At 43.3% G+C, this 18,091-nt stretch overlaps 1 protein-coding gene across 1 annotated transcript; it reads left to right on the top strand.

Annotated features, from left to right (window-relative positions):
* Nucleotides 1-12,980: 12,980 nt before the first annotated feature.
* LOC123172725 (serine carboxypeptidase-like 51) lies at nucleotides 12,981-16,378 on the top strand. The gene is made up of 12 exons (XM_044589659.1): nucleotides 12,981-13,142; nucleotides 13,231-13,331; nucleotides 13,411-13,518; nucleotides 13,622-13,906; nucleotides 13,988-14,055; nucleotides 14,144-14,249; nucleotides 14,344-14,516; nucleotides 14,632-14,701; nucleotides 14,807-14,857; nucleotides 15,538-15,590; nucleotides 15,692-15,824; nucleotides 15,953-16,378. Exons 1-12 carry the CDS (start codon nucleotides 13,019-13,021, stop codon nucleotides 16,028-16,030), a joined length of 1,350 nt encoding a protein of 449 aa, XP_044445594.1. The 5' UTR covers nucleotides 12,981-13,018; the 3' UTR covers nucleotides 16,031-16,378.
* The last annotated feature ends 1,713 nt before the right edge of the window (nucleotides 16,379-18,091 follow it).

Genomic DNA, 18,091 nt, shown 5'->3' on the forward strand with positions numbered 1-18,091 from the left:
GGACACACAAGTTGATCAGTTGATCTTTTAGCCGTGTGCGGTGCCCCCCTCCACCATAATCTACCTCGGTCATATCGTAGCGGTGCTTAGGCGAAGCCCTGCGTCATTAGCATCATCATCACCGTCATCACGCCGTCGTGCTGACGGAACTCTCCCGCGAAGCTCTGCTGGATCGTGAGTTTATGGGACGTCACCGAGCTGAACGTGTGCAGAACTCGGAGGTGCCGTGTGTTCGGTATTTGGATCGGTCGGATCATGAAGACATACGACTACATCAACCACGTTGTCATAACGCTTCCGCTTACGGTCTACGAGGGTACGTAGACGACACTCTCCCATCTCGTTGCTATGCATCACCATGATCTTGTGTGTGCGTAGGAATTTTTTTGAGATTACTACGTTCCCCAACAGTGGCATCCGAGCCAGATTTATGCGTAGATGTTATATGCACGAGTAGAACACAAGTGAGTTGTGGGCGATACAAGTCATACTGCTTACCAGCATGTCATACTTTGGTTCGGCGGTATTGTTGGATGAAGCGGCCCGAACCGACATTACGCGTACGCTTACGCGAGACTGGTTCTACCGACGTGCTTTGCACACAGATGGCTGGCGGGTGTCAGTTTCTCCAACTTTAGTTGAACCAAGTGTGACTACACCCGGTCCTTGTTGAAGGTTAAAACAGCACTAACTTGATGAACTATCATTGTGGTTTTGATGCGTAGGTTAGAACGGTTCTTGCTCAGCCCGTAGCAGCCACGTAAAACTTGCAACAACAAAGTAGAGGACGTCTAACTTGTTTTTGCAGGGCATGTTGTGATGTGATATGGTCAAGGCATGATGCTATATTTTATTGTATGAGATGATCATGTTTTGTAACAGAGTTATCGGCAACTGGCAGGAGCCATATGGTTGTCGCTTTATTGTATGAAATGCGAACGCCCTGTAATTGCTTTACTTTATCATTAAGTGGTAGCGATAGTCGTAGAAGCAATAGTTGGCGAGACAACAATGATGCTACGATGGAGATCAAGTTGTTGCGCCGGTGACGATGGTGATCATGACGGTGCTTTGGAGATGGAGATCAAAGGCACAAGATGATGATGGCCATATCATATCACTTATATTGATTGCATGTGATGTTTATCCTTTATGCATCTTATTCTGCTTTGATTGACGGTAGCATTATAAGATGATCTCTCACTAAAAAAAATTCAAGGTACAAGTGTTCTCCCTGAGTATGCACCATTGCCAAAGTTCGTCGTGCCGAGACACCACGTGATGATCGGGTGTGATAAGCTCAACGTTCTTATACAACGGGTGCAAGCCAGTTTTTGCACATGCAGAATACTCGGGTTAAACTTGACGAGCCTAGCATATGCAGATATGGCCTCGGAACACTGAGACCGAAAGGTTGAACATGAATCATATAGTAGATATGATCAACATAGTGATGTTCACCATTGAAAACTACTCCATTTCACGTGATGATCGGTTATGGTTTAGTTGATTTGGATCACGTGATCACTTAGATGATTAGAGGGATGTCTATCTAAGTGGGAGTTCTTAAGTAATATGATTTAATTGAACTTTAATTTATCATGAACTTAGTCCTGATAGTATTAGCATATCTATGTTGTAGATCAATAGCTCGCGTTGCTGCTCCCCGTTTATATTTTGATATGTTCCTAGAGAAAACTAAGTTTAAAAATGTTAGTAGCAATGATGCGGACTTGGTCCGTGATCTAAGGATTAACCTCATTACTGCACAGAAGTATTATGTCCTTGATGCACCGCTAGGTGACAAAACTATTGAGGGAGGAGATGCAGACGTTATGAACGTTTGACAAGCTCGATATGATGACTACTTGATAGTTTAGTGCACCATGCTTTACGGCTTAGAACCGGGACTTCAAAAATTGTTTTGAACACCACGGAGCATATAAGATGTTCCAAGAGTTGAAATTGGTATTTCATACTCATGCCCGTGTCGAGAGGTATGAGACCTCTGACAGTAATTTGCCTACAAGATGGAGGAGAATAGCTCAACCAGTGAGCATGTGCTCAGATTGTCTGCGGACTACAATTGCTTGAATCAAGTGGGAGTTAATCTTCCAGATAAGATAGTAATTGACAAAGTTCTCTAGTCACTATCACCAAGTTACTAGAACTTCGTGATGAACTATAATATGCAAGGGATGACGAAAGTAATTCCCGAGCTCTTCGCAATGCTGAAATCGGCGAAGGTAGAAATCAAGAAAGAGCATCAAGTGTTGATGGTTAACAAAGACCACTAGTTTCAAGAAAAGGGCAAAAGGATAGAAAGGGAATTTCAAGAAGAATGACAAGCAAGTTGTCACTCCCGTGAAGAAACCCAAAGCTAGACTTAAGCCAGAAACTAAGTGATTCTGCTGCAATGGATTAATCACGGGAAGCGGAACTACCCCAAATAATTGGCGGATAAGAAGGATGGCAGAGTGAACAAAAGTATATTTGATATACATGTTATTGATGTGTACTTTACTAGTGTTTATAGCAACCCCTCGGTATTAGATATCGGTTCAGTTGCTAAGAGTAGTAACTCGAAACGGGAGTTGCATAATGAACATAAACTAGTTAAGGATGAAGTGACGATGTATGTTGGAAGTGGTTCCAAGATCGATATGATCATCATCGCACACTCCATATGCTCTTGGTATAGTGTTGAACCAAAATAAATGTTATTTGGTGTTTGCGTTGAGCATGAATATGATTTGATCATGTTTATTGCAATACGGTTATTCATTTAAGTCAGAGAATAATTGTTGTTCTGTTTACATGAATAAACCTTCAATGGTCATACACCCAGTGTGAATGGTTTATTGAATCTCGATTGAAGTGATAGACATATTCATAATATTGAAGCCAAAAGATGAAAAGTTAATAATGATAGTGCAACTTATTTGTGGCACTGCCGTTTAGGTCATATTGGTGTAAAGCGCATGAAGAGACTCCATACTGATGGGCTTTTGGAATCACTTAATTATGAATCACTTGATGCTTGCGAATCATGCCTCATGGGCAAGATGACTAAGACTCCGTTCTCCAGAACAATGGAGCGAGCGACAAACTTGTTGGAAATAATACATACCGATGTATGCGGTCCAATGAGTGTTGAGGCTCGCGGCGGGTATCGTTATTTTCTGACCTTCACAGATGATTTGAGCAGATATGGGTATATCTACTTAATAAAACACAAGTCTGAAAACATTTGAAAAGTTCAAAAGAATTTCAGAGTGAAGTGGAGAATCATCGTAACAAGAAAATAAAGTTTCTACGATCGGATCGCAGAGACAAATATTTGAGTTATGAGTTTGGCCTTCATTTAAAACAACGTAGAATAGTTTAACAAACTCACGCCACCTGGAACACCACAGTGTAATGGTGTGTCCGAACGTCGTAATCGTACTTTATTAGACATGGTGCGATCTATGCTGTCTCTTACCGATTTACCACTATCTTTTTGGGGTTATGCATTAGAGACAGCTGCATTCACGTTAAATAGGGCACCATCTAAATCCGTTGAGATGACACCATATGAACTATGGTTTGGCAAGAAACCTAAGCTGTCGTTTCTTAAAGTTTGGGGTTGCAATGCTTATGTGAAAAAGCTTCAACCTGATAAGCTCGAACCCAAATTGGAGAAATGCATCTTCATAAGATACCCAAAGGAGACAGTTGGGTACACCTTCTATCATAGATCCGAAGGCAAATTCGTTGCTTAGAGTGGATCCTTTCTAGAAAAGGAGTTTTTTTTCTCGAAAGAAGTGAGTGGGAGGAAAGTAGAACTTGATGAGGTAATTGTACCTTCTCCCGAATTGGAAAGTAGTTTATCACAGAAATCAGTTCCAGTGGTGCGTACACCAATCATGAAACTTCAGATCAAGTTACTACAGAACCTCGTAGGTCTTCCAGAGTACGATCCGCACCAGAGTGGTACAGGAATCCTGTTCTCGAAGTCATGTTACTAGACCATGATGAACCTATGAACTATGAGGAAGCGATGATGAGCCCAGATTCCGCGAAATGGCTTGAGGCCATGAAATCTGAGATAGGATCCATGTATGAGAACAAAGTATGGACTTTGATGGATTTGCCCGATGATCGGCAAGCCATAGAAAATAAATGGATCTTCAAGAGGAAGACGGACGCTGAGAGTAGTGTTACTATCTACAAAGCTCGATTTGTCGAAAAAAAGGTTTTTGACAAGTTCAAGGTGTTGACCACGATGAGATTTTCTCACTCGTACCGATGCTTAAAGTCTGTCCGAATCATGTTAGCAATTGCCGCATTTTATGAAATCTGGTAAATGGATAACAAAACTGCAATCCTTAATGGATTTATTAAATAAGAGTTGTATATGCCAGAATTTTCTGTCAATCCTAAAGGTGTTAACAAAATATGCATGCTCCAGCGATCCATCTATGGACTGGTGCAAGCATCTCGGAGTTGGAATATACACTTTGATGAGTTGATCAAAGCATATGGTTTTATACAGACTTTCGGAGAAGCCTGTGTTTACAAGAAAGTGAGTGGGAGCACTACAAACTTTCTGATAAGTATATGTGAATGACATATTGTTGATCAGAAATGATGTAAAAAATTTCTAGAAAGCATAAAGGAGTGTTTGAAAGGAGTTTTTCAAAAGGAAGACCTCAGTGAAGTTGCTTACATATTGAGCATCAAGATCTATAGAGATAGATCAAAGACGCTTGATAAGATTTTTCAATGAGTATATACCTTGACAAGATTTTGAAGTAGTTCAAAATAGAACAGTCAAAAAAGTAGTTCTTGCCTGTATTGCAAGATATAAAGTTGAGTAAAGACTCAAAACCCAACCACAGCAGAAAATAGAAAGAGAATGAAAAGTCATTCCCTATGCCTCAGTCATAGGTTCTATAAAGTATGCTATGCTGTGTACCAGACCTATTATGTACCTCACCAAGAGTTTGGCAAGAGGGTACAATAGTGATCTAAGAGTAGATCACTGGACAACGGTCAAAATTATCCTTAGTGGAATAAGGAAATATTTCTCGGTTATGGAGGTGATAAAGAGTTCGTCGTAAAGAGTTACGTCGATGCAAGCTTTGACACCGATATGGATGACTCTAAGTCTCGATCTAGATACATATTGAAAGTGGGAGCTATTAGCTAGAGTAGCTCCGTGCAGAGCATTGTAGACATAGAAATTTGCAAAATACTTACGGTTCTGAATGTAACAGACCCGTTGACTAAAATTATCTCACAAGCAAAACATGATCACACCTTAGTACTCTTTGGGTGTTAATCACGTAGCGATGTGAACTAGATTACTGACTCTAGTAAACCCTTTGGGTGTTGGTCACATGTCGATGTGAACTATGGGTGTTAACCACATAAAGATGTGAACTATTGATGTTAAATCACATGGTGATGTGAACTAGATTATTGACTCTAGTGCAAGTGAGAGACTGAAGGAAATATGCCCTACAGGCAATAATAAAGTTATTATTTATTTCCTTATTTCATGATAAATGTTTATTATTCATGCTAGAATTGTATTAACCGGAAACTTAGTACATGTGTGAATGTATAGACAAACAAAGTGTCACTAGTATGCCTCTACTTGACTAGCTCGTTGAATCAAAGATGGTTATGTTTCCTAACCATAGACATGAGTTGTCATTTGATTAACGGGATCACATCATTAGAGAATGATGTGATTGACTTGACCCATTCCATTAGCTTAGCATTTGATCGTATAGTATATTGCTATTGCTTTCTTCATGACTTATACATGTTCCTATGACTATGAGATTATGCAACTCCCGAGTACCGGAGGAACACTTTGTGTGCTACCAAACGTCACAACGTAACTGGGTGATTATAAAGGTGCTCTACAGGTGTCTCCGATGGCGCTTGTTGAGTTGGCATAGATCGATATTAGGATTTGTCACTCCGATTGTCGGAGAGGTATCTCTGGGCCCTCTCGGTAATACTCATCACTATAAGCCTTACAAGCAATGTGACTAATGAGTTAGTTGCGGGATGAAGTATTACGGAACGAGTAAAGAGACTTACCGGTAACGAGATTGAACTAGGTATTGAGATACCGACGATCGAATCTCGGGCAAGTAACATACCGATGACAAAGGGAACAACGTATGTTGTTATGCGGTTTGACCGATAGAGATCTTCGTAGAATATCTGGGATCCAATATGAGCATCCATGTTCCGCTATTGGTTATTGACCGGAGACATGTCTCGGTCATGTCTACATAGTTCTCGAACCCGTAGGGTCCGCACGCTTAACGTTCGGTGACGATCGGTATTATGAGTTTATGTGTTTTGATGTACCGAAGGTAGTTCGGAGTCCCGGATGAGATCGGGGACATGACGAGGAGTCTCGAAATGGTTGAGACGTAAAGATCGATATATTGGACGACTATATTCGGACATCGAAAAGGTTCCGAATGGTTCGGGTATTTATCGGAGTACCGGAGAGTTACGGGAATTCGCCGGGGAGTGTATGGGCCTTATTGGGCCTTAGTGGAAGAGAGGAGGAGGAAGCCTAGGAGGGGGCGCCCCCCCAAGCCCAATCCGAATTGGGTGAGGGGGCCGGCCCCCCTTTCCTTCCTCCCTCCCTCCTCTTTCCTACCTCTCCTACTCCTACTTGGAAGGGGGGGGGATCCTACTCTCGGTGGGAGTAGGACTCCCCTAGGGCGCGCCATAGAGAGGGCCGGCCCTTCCCCTCCTCCGCTCCTTTATATACGGGGGAGGGGGGCACCCCATGGACACACAAGTTGATCAGTTGATCTTTTAGCCATGTGCGGTGCCCCCCTCCACCATAATCCACCCCGGTCATATTGTAGCGGTGCTTAGGCGAAGCCCTGCGTCGGTAGCATCATCATCACCGTCATCACGCTGTCGTGCTGACAGAACTCTCCCGCGAAGCTCTGCTGGATCGTGAGTTCGTGGGACGTCACCGAGCTGAACGTGTGCAGAACTCGGAGGTGCCATGTGTTCGGTACTTGGATCGGTCGGATCGTGAAGACGTACGACTACATCAACTGCGTTCTCATAACACTTCCGCTTACGGTCTACGAGGGTACATAGACGACACTCTCCCCTCTCGTTGCTATGCATCACCATGATCTTGTGTGTGCGTAGGAATTTTTTTGAAATTACTACGTTCCCCAACAATACTTCCCTCTGGGAGGGGGAAATCAAAGCCACCTTCATCACCAACAACCCTCTCATCGTGGGAGGGCCAATCTTCATCAACATCTTCAACATAACCATCTCATCTCAAAACCCTAGTACATCTCTTGTGTTCAATCTTTGTACCAAATCCTCAGATTGGTACCTGTGGGTGACTAGTAGTGTTGATTACATCCTGTAGTTGATACTAGTTGGTTTATTTGGTGGAAGATTATATGTTCAGGTCTATTACGCTATTCAATCCCCCTCCAATCTTGAGCATGAATATGTCTTGTGAGTAATTACTTTTGTTCTTGAGGACATGGGGGAAGTCTTGTCATAAGTAATCATGTGAATTTGTTATTCGTTTGATATTTTAATGATATGTATGTTGTGATTTCCTTAGTGGTGTTATGTGAACGTCGACTACATGACACTTCACCATCTTTGGGCCTAAGGGAATGCATTGTGGAGTAATTATTAGATGATGGGTTGCTAGAGTGACAGAAGCTTAAACCCTAGTTTATGCGCTATTCCGTAAGGGGCTGATTTGGATCCATATGTGTAATGCTATGGTTATATTTTATTTTAATCCTTCTTTCGTAGTTACGGATGCTTGCGAGAGGGGTTAATCATAAGTGGGAGGCTTGTTCAAGGAAGGACAACACCCAAGCACCGGTCCACCTACATATCAAATTATCAAAGTAGCGAACGCGAATCAAACTAACATAATGAAAGTGACTAGATGAAATTCCCCTGTGTCTTCAATAATACTTTGCTTATTATAAGAGACCGTTTTAGCCTGTCCTCTGCTACAAAAAGGATTGGGCTACCTTGCTGCACTTTTGTTATCGTTACTATTACTTGCTCGTTACAAATTATCTTGCTATCAAACTACCTGTTACCGACAATTTCAGTGCCTGCAGAAATTACCTTGCTGAAAATTGCTTGTCATTTCCTTCAGCTCCTCGTTGGGTTCGACACTCTTACTTATCGAAAGGACTACGGTTGATCCCCTATACTTGTGGGTCATCAGCGATCCCATCTACTTCTCCTCCCTTGCTTGCTGGATCAAGGAGGAGGAGACGTCATCGAGCCGTAAGTTTGTTGAACATGGAGGTGCCGTCCGTTTGGTACTTCATCGGTTTGGATCGCGATTGGATCGTGACAAGTACGACTACATCAACCGCGTGATATACGCTTCCTCTTAACAGCCTACGAGGTAGACACACTCTCCCCTCTCGTTGCTATGCTTCTCCTAGATAGATCTTGGGTGTTCATCTGATTTTTTTTTTTTGATTTTCATGCTTCGTTCCCCATCACTGCTTCTGATGAAGCACATAATTAAAGATAGGCATGTTGTTTGTCTAGATAACTGGACATCACAGAATATTTAATATGACCGTGATAATCCCAAGAGTTGGAGCTATGTTTAATATGATTAGGATAATCCCAAGAGCTGGAACTAGATAGTTGCCTTTTTTTGGATAGTTAGATAATTTTTTCTTTCTTCCTTTTCCTTCTCCCATTGTAACATCCTGCTTATTTATACTTATGAAAAGCACTATAGTACAATTGTTCTATGGTACAGGGTTTTTAAAAAAGACTCGTTTCATCATGTGCCTGTTGCTGAAGAGGGTCTAACCATTAGAAGAATACGACCTGGTCGTATAAGATTTTTTCCCGCCATCCATCATCCTTGATAACACACGGGCTACGAGAACCGCCTGCAAGAGATAATGATGCTTAATGATATGTATTTGGTATTTTAAATGTTAATATCTTTTTCGACAAACTTAATGAAAGTTTACAAAGATTGAATTTTTGAAAAACCTACATGCTCTATACTATTTTGAAAATCTAAGGGACGGACTACCATTCAGTTGACTGAAAATGAAATTTATGTCAGTTAACTGATCCTAAATTTGTTTCAGTCGATCTGCTTCCTGCTGATATCACCGTGCGTGCATGCATGAGTACCTAGAGCCAGCCGTGGAAGCAAGCAACCTGCGAGCTAGGCCCATCTAACGAGAGTGTTGGCCAGGGCGCAACCCATCTCACTCAAAATATCCATTTTGTAATGCAACTAGCCAAAAACTACCCTGACTCAAATAGAGCTCATATTCCACACTAGTACACCAGCGTGTAGGCTATAGCTCGGTACCATTTTTGAAAAGTGTGAAAATATCATGAATGAATGCAGAGGATAAAGAAAACTTACAGTAAGCTCAAACCACAAATAATAAATTTTTTGGTACGTACGTCAACTATCAAATCGACATATCCAAAAATCATCTAAGAATTCTCCTACATAATCTAAATATTTGATAATGTCCGCACCTTTTTGTACCCCAACAACCAAATTGATATTTATATACGAGCTAGTCCCACCGGATGATGTGATTTTTATCGTAGTATAACCAAATGCCAAGATAGTCAAGCAGAACATCTTAGAATATCTTTACCCATCGACCAAGATAAAACAAATAATGAAAGAACATTTCAGAAAGGAAACAAAAATATATGAAAACAATTGCACACAATTTACATAGAAATCATGATTTAATATAAAATGCAAGAGTAAGAATATAATAGGGAAATTTTCGCAACAACAAGAATGTTTCTTATGGCATTGGCATTATCCGTAGAGAAGAAAATAAAATAAAGTATTTTTTTAATAATGAGTTCACTAAGGAAGAATGAATTAGTGGCATTACTATTACCCATTAAGAAGAAATTAAATAAAAATTAGTAATATGAACAAACATTGATTTTTTGCAAATAATTTACATAGAAATTACCCTTTCTACAATATGCAAAAACAATCATACAATAGTGGATTTTTCACACACAAAATTAAGTTTCATGAGAAGAATGAATTAGTGGCATTGGTATTACAGTTGATGAAAAAGGAAAAAGAACAAACCTAAAACAAAATCATATTAATGAAGTTTTCTAAGAAATAATGAATTAATGGCTTTGGTATTACCCTTTGAATAAGAAAGAAAATGAAATATAAATTAAAACAAAATCATATTAATGAAGTTTCCTAAGAAAGAATGAATTAGTGGCATTGGTGCTACCAAGGAAAGGAAATGAAAAAAAAAATCTAAAACAAACATTGACAAAAATTGCGCACAATTTACATAGAAATTGCACCTTTTCAATATGCAAGAACAGGCATATAATACTAGAATTTTCATCCAATTTTTTTAAGTTCCCTGAGAAGAATGAATTAGTGGCATTGGTATTAACATTAAATGAATAACAAATCAAAACTAAAACAAAATAAAACTAATTAATTGTTTCCAAGAATGAATGAATTAGTGTCTTTGGTATTACCCTTCCAGAACAATGAAAATGAAATATAAACTAAAACAAAACCATAATAATAATTTTTTAAGAGAAGAATGAATTAGGGGCATTGGTATTACCCCTTTAAGAAGAAGAAAAAGGTAAACAAAATAAAATCAAATAATGGAAAAATTTACACATAGTTAATGAAACTACAATTTTGTTTAAGATGCAATAATAAGCATATAATGGCGGGATTTTGAAAAATTAAGTTTTGTAAGAAATAATGAATTTTGTGGCATTGGTATTATCCTTAAAGGGAAAATAAAATAAAAAAACAAAATAAATAAGTTTCCTAGGATATAATGAATTACCAGCATTGCTACACTTTAAGAACAGAGAAAATGGTAAAGATTTGCACATAAATTGTGCTTTTTATAATATATGCCAGAATAAGCATAAAAGTGTAGGATTTCAAAAAACATGTAATAAAAATAAAATTAGTGGCATTGGTATCAACCTTATAGAAGAAAGAAATGAAATAAAAACTAAAACATAACTAAAATAATGAAAATTTTAAAGGTTGAATAAATTAGCGATATTGGTATTATCTTTTAATAAAAACAAAAAACAAAGCAAAAACTTGCACACAATATTGCACACTTTAATGTAAGAAATAAACATGTAACAATGCAATTTTTACACTCTAATATGATTTATTCACATATTATATAGTACTTGCGTGTATACATTTTACACTTAACCCACATCCCAAGAGATACCCAGAAAAAAGACTAAGAATAAGGAGAGCAAAAAGGGCATACAAACAGAAGAAAAATAAGAAGCGTGTCGGCCTATAAACAGGCAACAGGAAACAGGAAATGGGCTTCATCTCAATAAGAAATCGACTGATGTTAGTCGAAAATTTCAGCCCAAAAGAAGACAATCGATACATCAAGAACGACGCCTGGTAGCCCACGTGGCGACGTGGCTCCGCAACTTCCCTGGCCCACCACCGCTCCCCATCCCTCTTGATCCTCTCGATGCTCTTATTGCATTGCTTGTCCACTCATCCCCTCCCTTATCATCTCCTACCTCCAGCACATAGCACCTGTAGCGAGCGCCCAAATCATATCGCTGGAGAAATCACCTTTGTTCCCATGTGCTGCCCCTTTTTCATGTAGATCGGGTTGAGATGGGGCTGGCAGTCGACCGCCCCCGAAGCGCACGCCACTGATGCGAGGAGTACTCAGGGGCTGATGCAACCCGGGGAAGCCATGGGCATCCATGTTCTCGTCCTCCCCCGATGAGGCTTCTACAACCTCACGCCGACAAGATGCAAGGCGCATGGGCGGGTGCTACATCCACAGGGCGGAGAGCTACATCCAGCGACGGTGCGGGTGCTACAACCGCTGGCCACTGAGCTGCGACAGACACGGGGCGGTGCTACAACCTCACAATGGGAAGTTGCAACCGGCACGGGCAGTGCTACAAGCGGTGCCCAGCAAGCTACAAGTGACACAACGACAAGCTTCAACCTGGTGGGTCACCATGTCAGCGATGGAGACCATGCCGGCGGGGTGCTGCAACCATGGTGGTGAGTTTGCTGGAACCGGGTTTTTTTTCCTTTTTTTGCTACGACCGACCAAAAATTTTGCTACGTTCTGGCGACGAACATCCATGGTTTTGCTTTAACCGGCAATTCTTTTTGCTGGAACCGGCTAAAGTTTTTGCTTCAAATGACTTCAATTTTTTTTTCTCAGTTGCTCAGATTTGTTTTTTACTGGAACATAGTACTGCAAATCTACGACAATGGCGAGCCGGAGGCGGCGATGATGTGCTTCGATGGGGTGCAGGAGTTGCTGAAACCGGCTTTGGCTGCAAGATGCATCAGGCTTTCATGGAGCCGCATCCGGCAAAGTGGGTGGCGCTGGACAATGACTGTGAGATTGGGATGGGGCCCGTCGACGGGGACGTCGCCGGTGAGGTGGACCTTTTTTCCTCACGCGAGATGTGCTAGTGGCGATGCACGGTGTTGGTTGCCTTTTTCTTTTGTTTCTCTGCGGACGAGAGGTGGACGAGGACAAAGATTAGACTCTAATCAAATGGTTGTTAGCAGGCATATCGAACGGCTGCGGGCAGGCCAGCCCAAATTTAGGCCGGCGTGCGCCAGCGGAGAGTGCTGCCCAAATAAAATCTAAATAAGTCCCGTGTTCTTCAGCGAGACACATGTACCCGTTTCTTCTCGAGATTGTAATCGTGTGCTTGTCTGCCTCCGCAAACAATATGACAATCACAAGTGCCTAGCTGTTTATTGTCCTCTTATCAGAGCAAGTAGTAGTAGTTTAGATGCTTCTAACAACCGCCATGAAGTTTCCCCGAAAGGAAAAAAACTACCCCATGAAATCTTGCCTGATGCATTGAAAAAAAAAACCGTGCCGACATGGAAACCTATTTAAACCGTTCAGTGCACTGTGTAGGAAGGACGAACAGCGAGCTCTGCAAAATGGAGCCCCGTGCTCTCGCTCTCATCTCCGTCCTCTTCCTCTCTCTGCTTCGCACCGCCACGGCCACCACCGCTGGAACCGCAGACGGCACGGAGCGGTGGGGATACGTGGAGGTTCGGCCCAGTAAGTCCGGCGATTCTGTAACAAACTCTAGCTTGTTCGTCTCCGTTTTCTCGCTGCTGACGCTGCTTGGATGTGCTGGGCGTTGCAGAGGCTCACCTGTTCTGGTGGTACTACAAGAGCCCCCAGGCCCAGAGGGTGTCCACGCCCACCAAGCCATGGCCGACCGTCCTCTGGCTGCAGGGTGGCCCGGTACGCTCATCGGCGGGAACTTGCTTGTCCTCAGCTTATGCCGCCGTCGTCGTCGTCATCGTGTTCTTCTTTTTCTCAGGGAGCGTCGGGCGTCGGGCTCGGCAACTTCCTGGAGGTCGGGCCGCTCAACGGCGACCTGAAGCCACGCAGCTCGACATGGCTGCACAAGGCCGACCTCATCTTCGTGGTCAGTCATGGAGACAAGCACATCGTGTTCTATGTTCCTTCTGCAGTATACATTTTTTTTGTGTGGCTGAATCGAGCTGCTGCCGTGTGACACTGATCGACAGGACAACCCAGTAGGCGTCGGGTACAGCTACGTGGAGGACGACAGCCTGCTGGTGACCACCGACCTGCAGGCGGCGGCGGACATGACCACGCTGCTCAAGGCCCTCGTCAAGGAGCTGACGACCTTGCGGAGCAGCCCGCTGTTCATCGTCGCCGAGTCGTACGGCGGCAAGTACGCCGCCACGCTCGGCGTCTCCGTCGTCCGGGCCGTCCGCGCCGGCGAGCTCAAGCTCACGCTCGGCGGCGTGGCGCTCGGAGACAGCTGGATCTCGCCGGAGGATTTCGCGGTAATTAAAAACCTCCCAACACTTCCACCGCGCAAACTGTTGTGATTGAGATTCTGACACTGATGATGGGCGTGCATGCAGTCTTCGTACGGGACGCTCTTGTTCCAGGTGTCGAGGCTGGATCGCAACGGCGCAGACCACGCAAACAAGTGCGGCCATGGCTCGTCTCAAGAACTAAGGATAGACTAGACATAATCTTCTGATCAACTCATACCTCCAACCGCCATTGATGAACAGGGACGCACAGGTGGTGAGGCAGCAGGTCGCAGCGGGGCAGTTCAAGCAAGCGCAGGCCACACTCAACCGAATGCTCAACTGGGTCGTCGTCAACAGCGGCCACGTGGTAACATGAAACGAGTCATCAGTATTCCGTTGTCCATAATTCGCTCCTCCGGTTTTCTGACAGCTTAACGGCCCTGTTACATGCATAAATGCAGGATGTGTATAACTTCCTACTGGACACCGGGATGGACCCGGTCGTCGCGGTAAGCTCATCGCCGGCGCCGGAGTACTCCAGGTACCTGGAGAGCAAGTCCGTAGGGGACTCGATTCAGGAGGCCATGAATGGAGCCATCAAGCGAAAGCTCAAGATCGTCCCCAAAGACGTAGTGTAAGTGGGCCTCATTCGAACAGATTCCCATTTTGAATCTTTGACAAACAAAAACTGCCGGCTGAAATAAGACTCATGATATATCATCATTAGCTGTTTTTAAAACTATCTGCAGATGGCAGGCGCAATCCTACAGCGTCTATTATGCGCTGATCAACGATTTCATGAAGCCGAGGATTCACGAGGTTGGTTGGGATATCATCATATTGCATGACAAAACTATTTTTTGTTCTCTTTTTTTTCTTCAGAAATTACAGTTTTTATAAATTAGTTTGTCACATCTCCTGCAGGTTGATGAGCTCCTGTCGTATGGTGTCAATGTGACCGTGTACAATGGGCAGGTGAGTCATTATAATTTCTAGTACTCTACTAAGACAAATCTAATATGCACTATATATATTTTGACACGATCAGATGCCATTTTGCAATGCATTTAGTCATATTATAAAAACATTAACCCGTGGTAGGTGCGAAATATTCTGACTTTGTCAGAGTATTACAAGGTGAGTCATTCTATTTTCACACAGGTGTTTACTACAAACAGTATATTATTTGTGGTAACTTGGTAACAGAAATGAGTTCTGGATTCACTTGCAACAAGGCACAGAAGGAAGAGAAGCTTCAGCTGCACGTGGTTTGTCGCTTCGGTTCAACACTCTAACGTCAGTGAGCTGCCTTTGCTTCGTCCGTTTCTTCAGGCTCTGTTTGGCATCTAGCCCAGCCATGGATCTTGCCATCTTCTTGGGGCCACGGACAAGCCTTCACATTTGTCTGCTTTCCAGAAAGATAATTTTCTTTTCCCCCCTCTTTGGGGTGTCCAGTACGTTAGATAGAACATGCAGGTCGGGATTGATGGCTGAAAACTAGGTAGATAAACATTTGTGATTTGACCAGCGCAAACACTACATTGTCATCATGTGCAGATGAAAATGTACCCAAACTATGACACCAAGCATTGTATTCAGTGAAATATCCTTGCAACAAGTTACTAAAGTCTGTGAAACTTCTCTTTTGACTGAAGCTCGATGTGATCTGCTCGACCGTCGGCGCAGAAGCATGGGTTCAGAAGCTCAAGTAAGAGTACCCAGTTTTCAGCTGTCGCTTTTTAACCTTGCTTTGGGTAATGGGATTAAGGAAAAATACCCCTGAACTTCTCAACTGATCGCCTGTTTCAGATGGGATGGACTGAAGAACTTCTTGGCCCTGCCAAGACAGCCTCTCTACTGTGGCTCGGCTGGAGCCACCAAGGGCTTTGTTAGATCCTACAAAAACCTTCATTTCTACTGGATCCTTGGAGCAGGGCACTTTGTAAGCAACTCACTCTTTTGATTCAGCACTTTTGCTGCAAATTATCCTGAAGAGAATAGCAGACATCACAGAGATTTTGCTAGCGTTTCATTTTTCATCTAAGGCGCCGATTCGACGACGACTTGCAGGTGCCTGTTGATCAGCCATGCGTTGCGCTTGACATGATCGGCAACATCACACAGTCTCCGGCTCTTTCTCGTTCATAGAAGTGGAGGTTCGGAGGAGCACAGAGGGGTGGAGAAAAAGGGAGCCAGCTACACGCAGTTTGCTTCGCTCAGCTCGTGTTGGTCGGGGTGGTGGGGACGTGGAGAGCAACCTGGATTTAACCCGTGGATGTGGCATTGTGGCTCCCCTGTTTCTAATAAGAATGCACTTTCAGCTTCTTCGTTTTGTTGTTGCATTTTCGTATTTTCTTAAAGAGTGCGATCTTATCAACATTTGTTTATGTACTTTTTTTGCAAGTCTTTTTCTTTTCTGAAAAGGAGGCTGAAACCTCAACCAATTCTTATTGATTAATGATTATTAAATAAAGGGTGACCATCGTTGAACCATTACAAGATATGAAATAACACCTATGATTAAGTCCTTGAGTAGAAAGCTTTGTGCGCTGCAGATTCAAACCACCAGTGAACCAGCTTGCGAACCAACTGCCGACGTGGACAGGAGCTTTGCTCCCGAAGAGTGGGAGATTGTTGCTGATCAAGTCAGTCTTAGGGCATGACCAATGCATAGCCCTAGGGTGATGCCCCGCAGGCCATGTAGAATCAGATATCAGGAAAAGTAGATTCGGATGGTGTAGGGGGATCCTCGGCGGGAGGCGGGTGCTTGGGGAGAAAAAATATGGTCTGTTGCATAAATTAAAGCTGAAAAAGTTAAAGTGCAGAGTAGGGATGCATGAGTAGTGAGAGTCTACTTTCTATTCTTTGATGAGGCCCATTAGTAGTAGCTTGTGTTGAAGAGAAAAAATCAATATAGATGCCTCAAACTACCTTTTGTCATGGGGCATCTGTAACCATATGTCACCATTGTACATATGTCCTTATATGCCATCCGAACCATGCAATGCTGGCATTGGATCCACCCCCAAGACAATAACCATGAACAAAATATGCAGATGCTTCTTGTGGTGTGCCAAAGCCGAGGCTAGAGGAGGAAATTGCACCATGTCCTACGAATCGGCTTGTACACCGGAGTGGACGGGTAGACTTGGGGGTACCAAACTTGAGATGGCTAAACACCACAATCCAGTTGAGGTGGTTATGGCTTACCGGTTCTGACCAGCTAAGGCTGTGGAAAGAATTCAAGATAACTATGCCTAAGGAGGCACATGCAATCTTCCAAGCGTCCACTAGGGTTCTGGTAGGCGATGGTCAAGGGAAAATTGTTTGTGGGTGCAGATGGATCAATGTGTTCACAGCACATGAGCTCGCCCCGAGGATCTATCATCGCATTATGGCGGGGGCGAATCCAACAGGACTGTGCACTTGGCGGTGATCGATGGAAATTGGGATGCGGATGTGGAATTGTGGACCCGGAGATGGATGCAGACACCCATGATGAATACATGCTCCTATGGATAGCTGTTACAGAGGTCTACCTGAACATGGATGTGTCGGATAAGGTCAGGTGGGCGTGGGAAACAAATGGTGATTTTTTTTGTTCGATCGCCGTATGCGGCGAAGTTCGCAGGACGTGAAGTGACACTGTACTCGGAGATTGTGTGGAAGTCTACAGAGCCGCTACAGTTTCATTTCTTTGTGTGGTTGGACATGACGAACTACTGTTGGACATATTGGTGGCGAGGTGACTACCACACCAGGAGACCAGACCTTCCCTTATTGTGATCAACATGAAGAATCGATCAATCATATATTCATCACCTATGTCTTCGCTAGAACTATTTGGTCGAAAGTGTGGGCAGCCTTGGGCAAGCCTGATTGGACATCTTCGTCGGAAGACCACACGGTGGAGTGGTGCACAGATTGACAGGGGATCGACGTTAGAGGAAGGAAGCACAAGCAATTGTCATGCTAGTCTTTGGAGCTCTGGAAGCATATGAATGCCAAGTTTTCGATGGTGTGGCTCCATCCACTACTCAGGGTTTTCGAAGGTTGAAGAGGAGGGTCATGTGTGGATGCAAGCGAGTCTCCACCAAGGGGGACTATGATCCTCTTTTGGGGGGTCTTGGCTAGGTGGGTAGGTATAGAGTAATCACCTTGTAGCTGCCAAATTCTTTGACCATTACTTCAGAATTGGCCACCGCACCC

The sequence above is a fragment of the Triticum aestivum genome, chromosome 1D, assembly GCF_018294505.1.
Source record: "Triticum aestivum cultivar Chinese Spring chromosome 1D, IWGSC CS RefSeq v2.1, whole genome shotgun sequence".
NCBI classification, from domain to species: Eukaryota; Viridiplantae; Streptophyta; class Magnoliopsida; order Poales; family Poaceae; genus Triticum; species Triticum aestivum.

Bases quoted from the DNA above. Each gene is read 5' to 3' on its own strand.
- LOC123172725 (XM_044589659.1), top strand. From the start codon at position 13,019: ATGGAGCCCCGTGCTCTCGCTCTCATCTCCGTCCTCTTCCTCTCTCTG. The intron at 13,332-13,410 runs GTACGCTCATCG...TCTTTTTCTCAG, and splicing joins TCTGGCTGCAGGGTGGCCCG to GGAGCGTCGGGCGTCGGGCT. The intron at 14,056-14,143 runs GTGCGGCCATGG...ATTGATGAACAG, and splicing joins GGCGCAGACCACGCAAACAA to GGACGCACAGGTGGTGAGGC.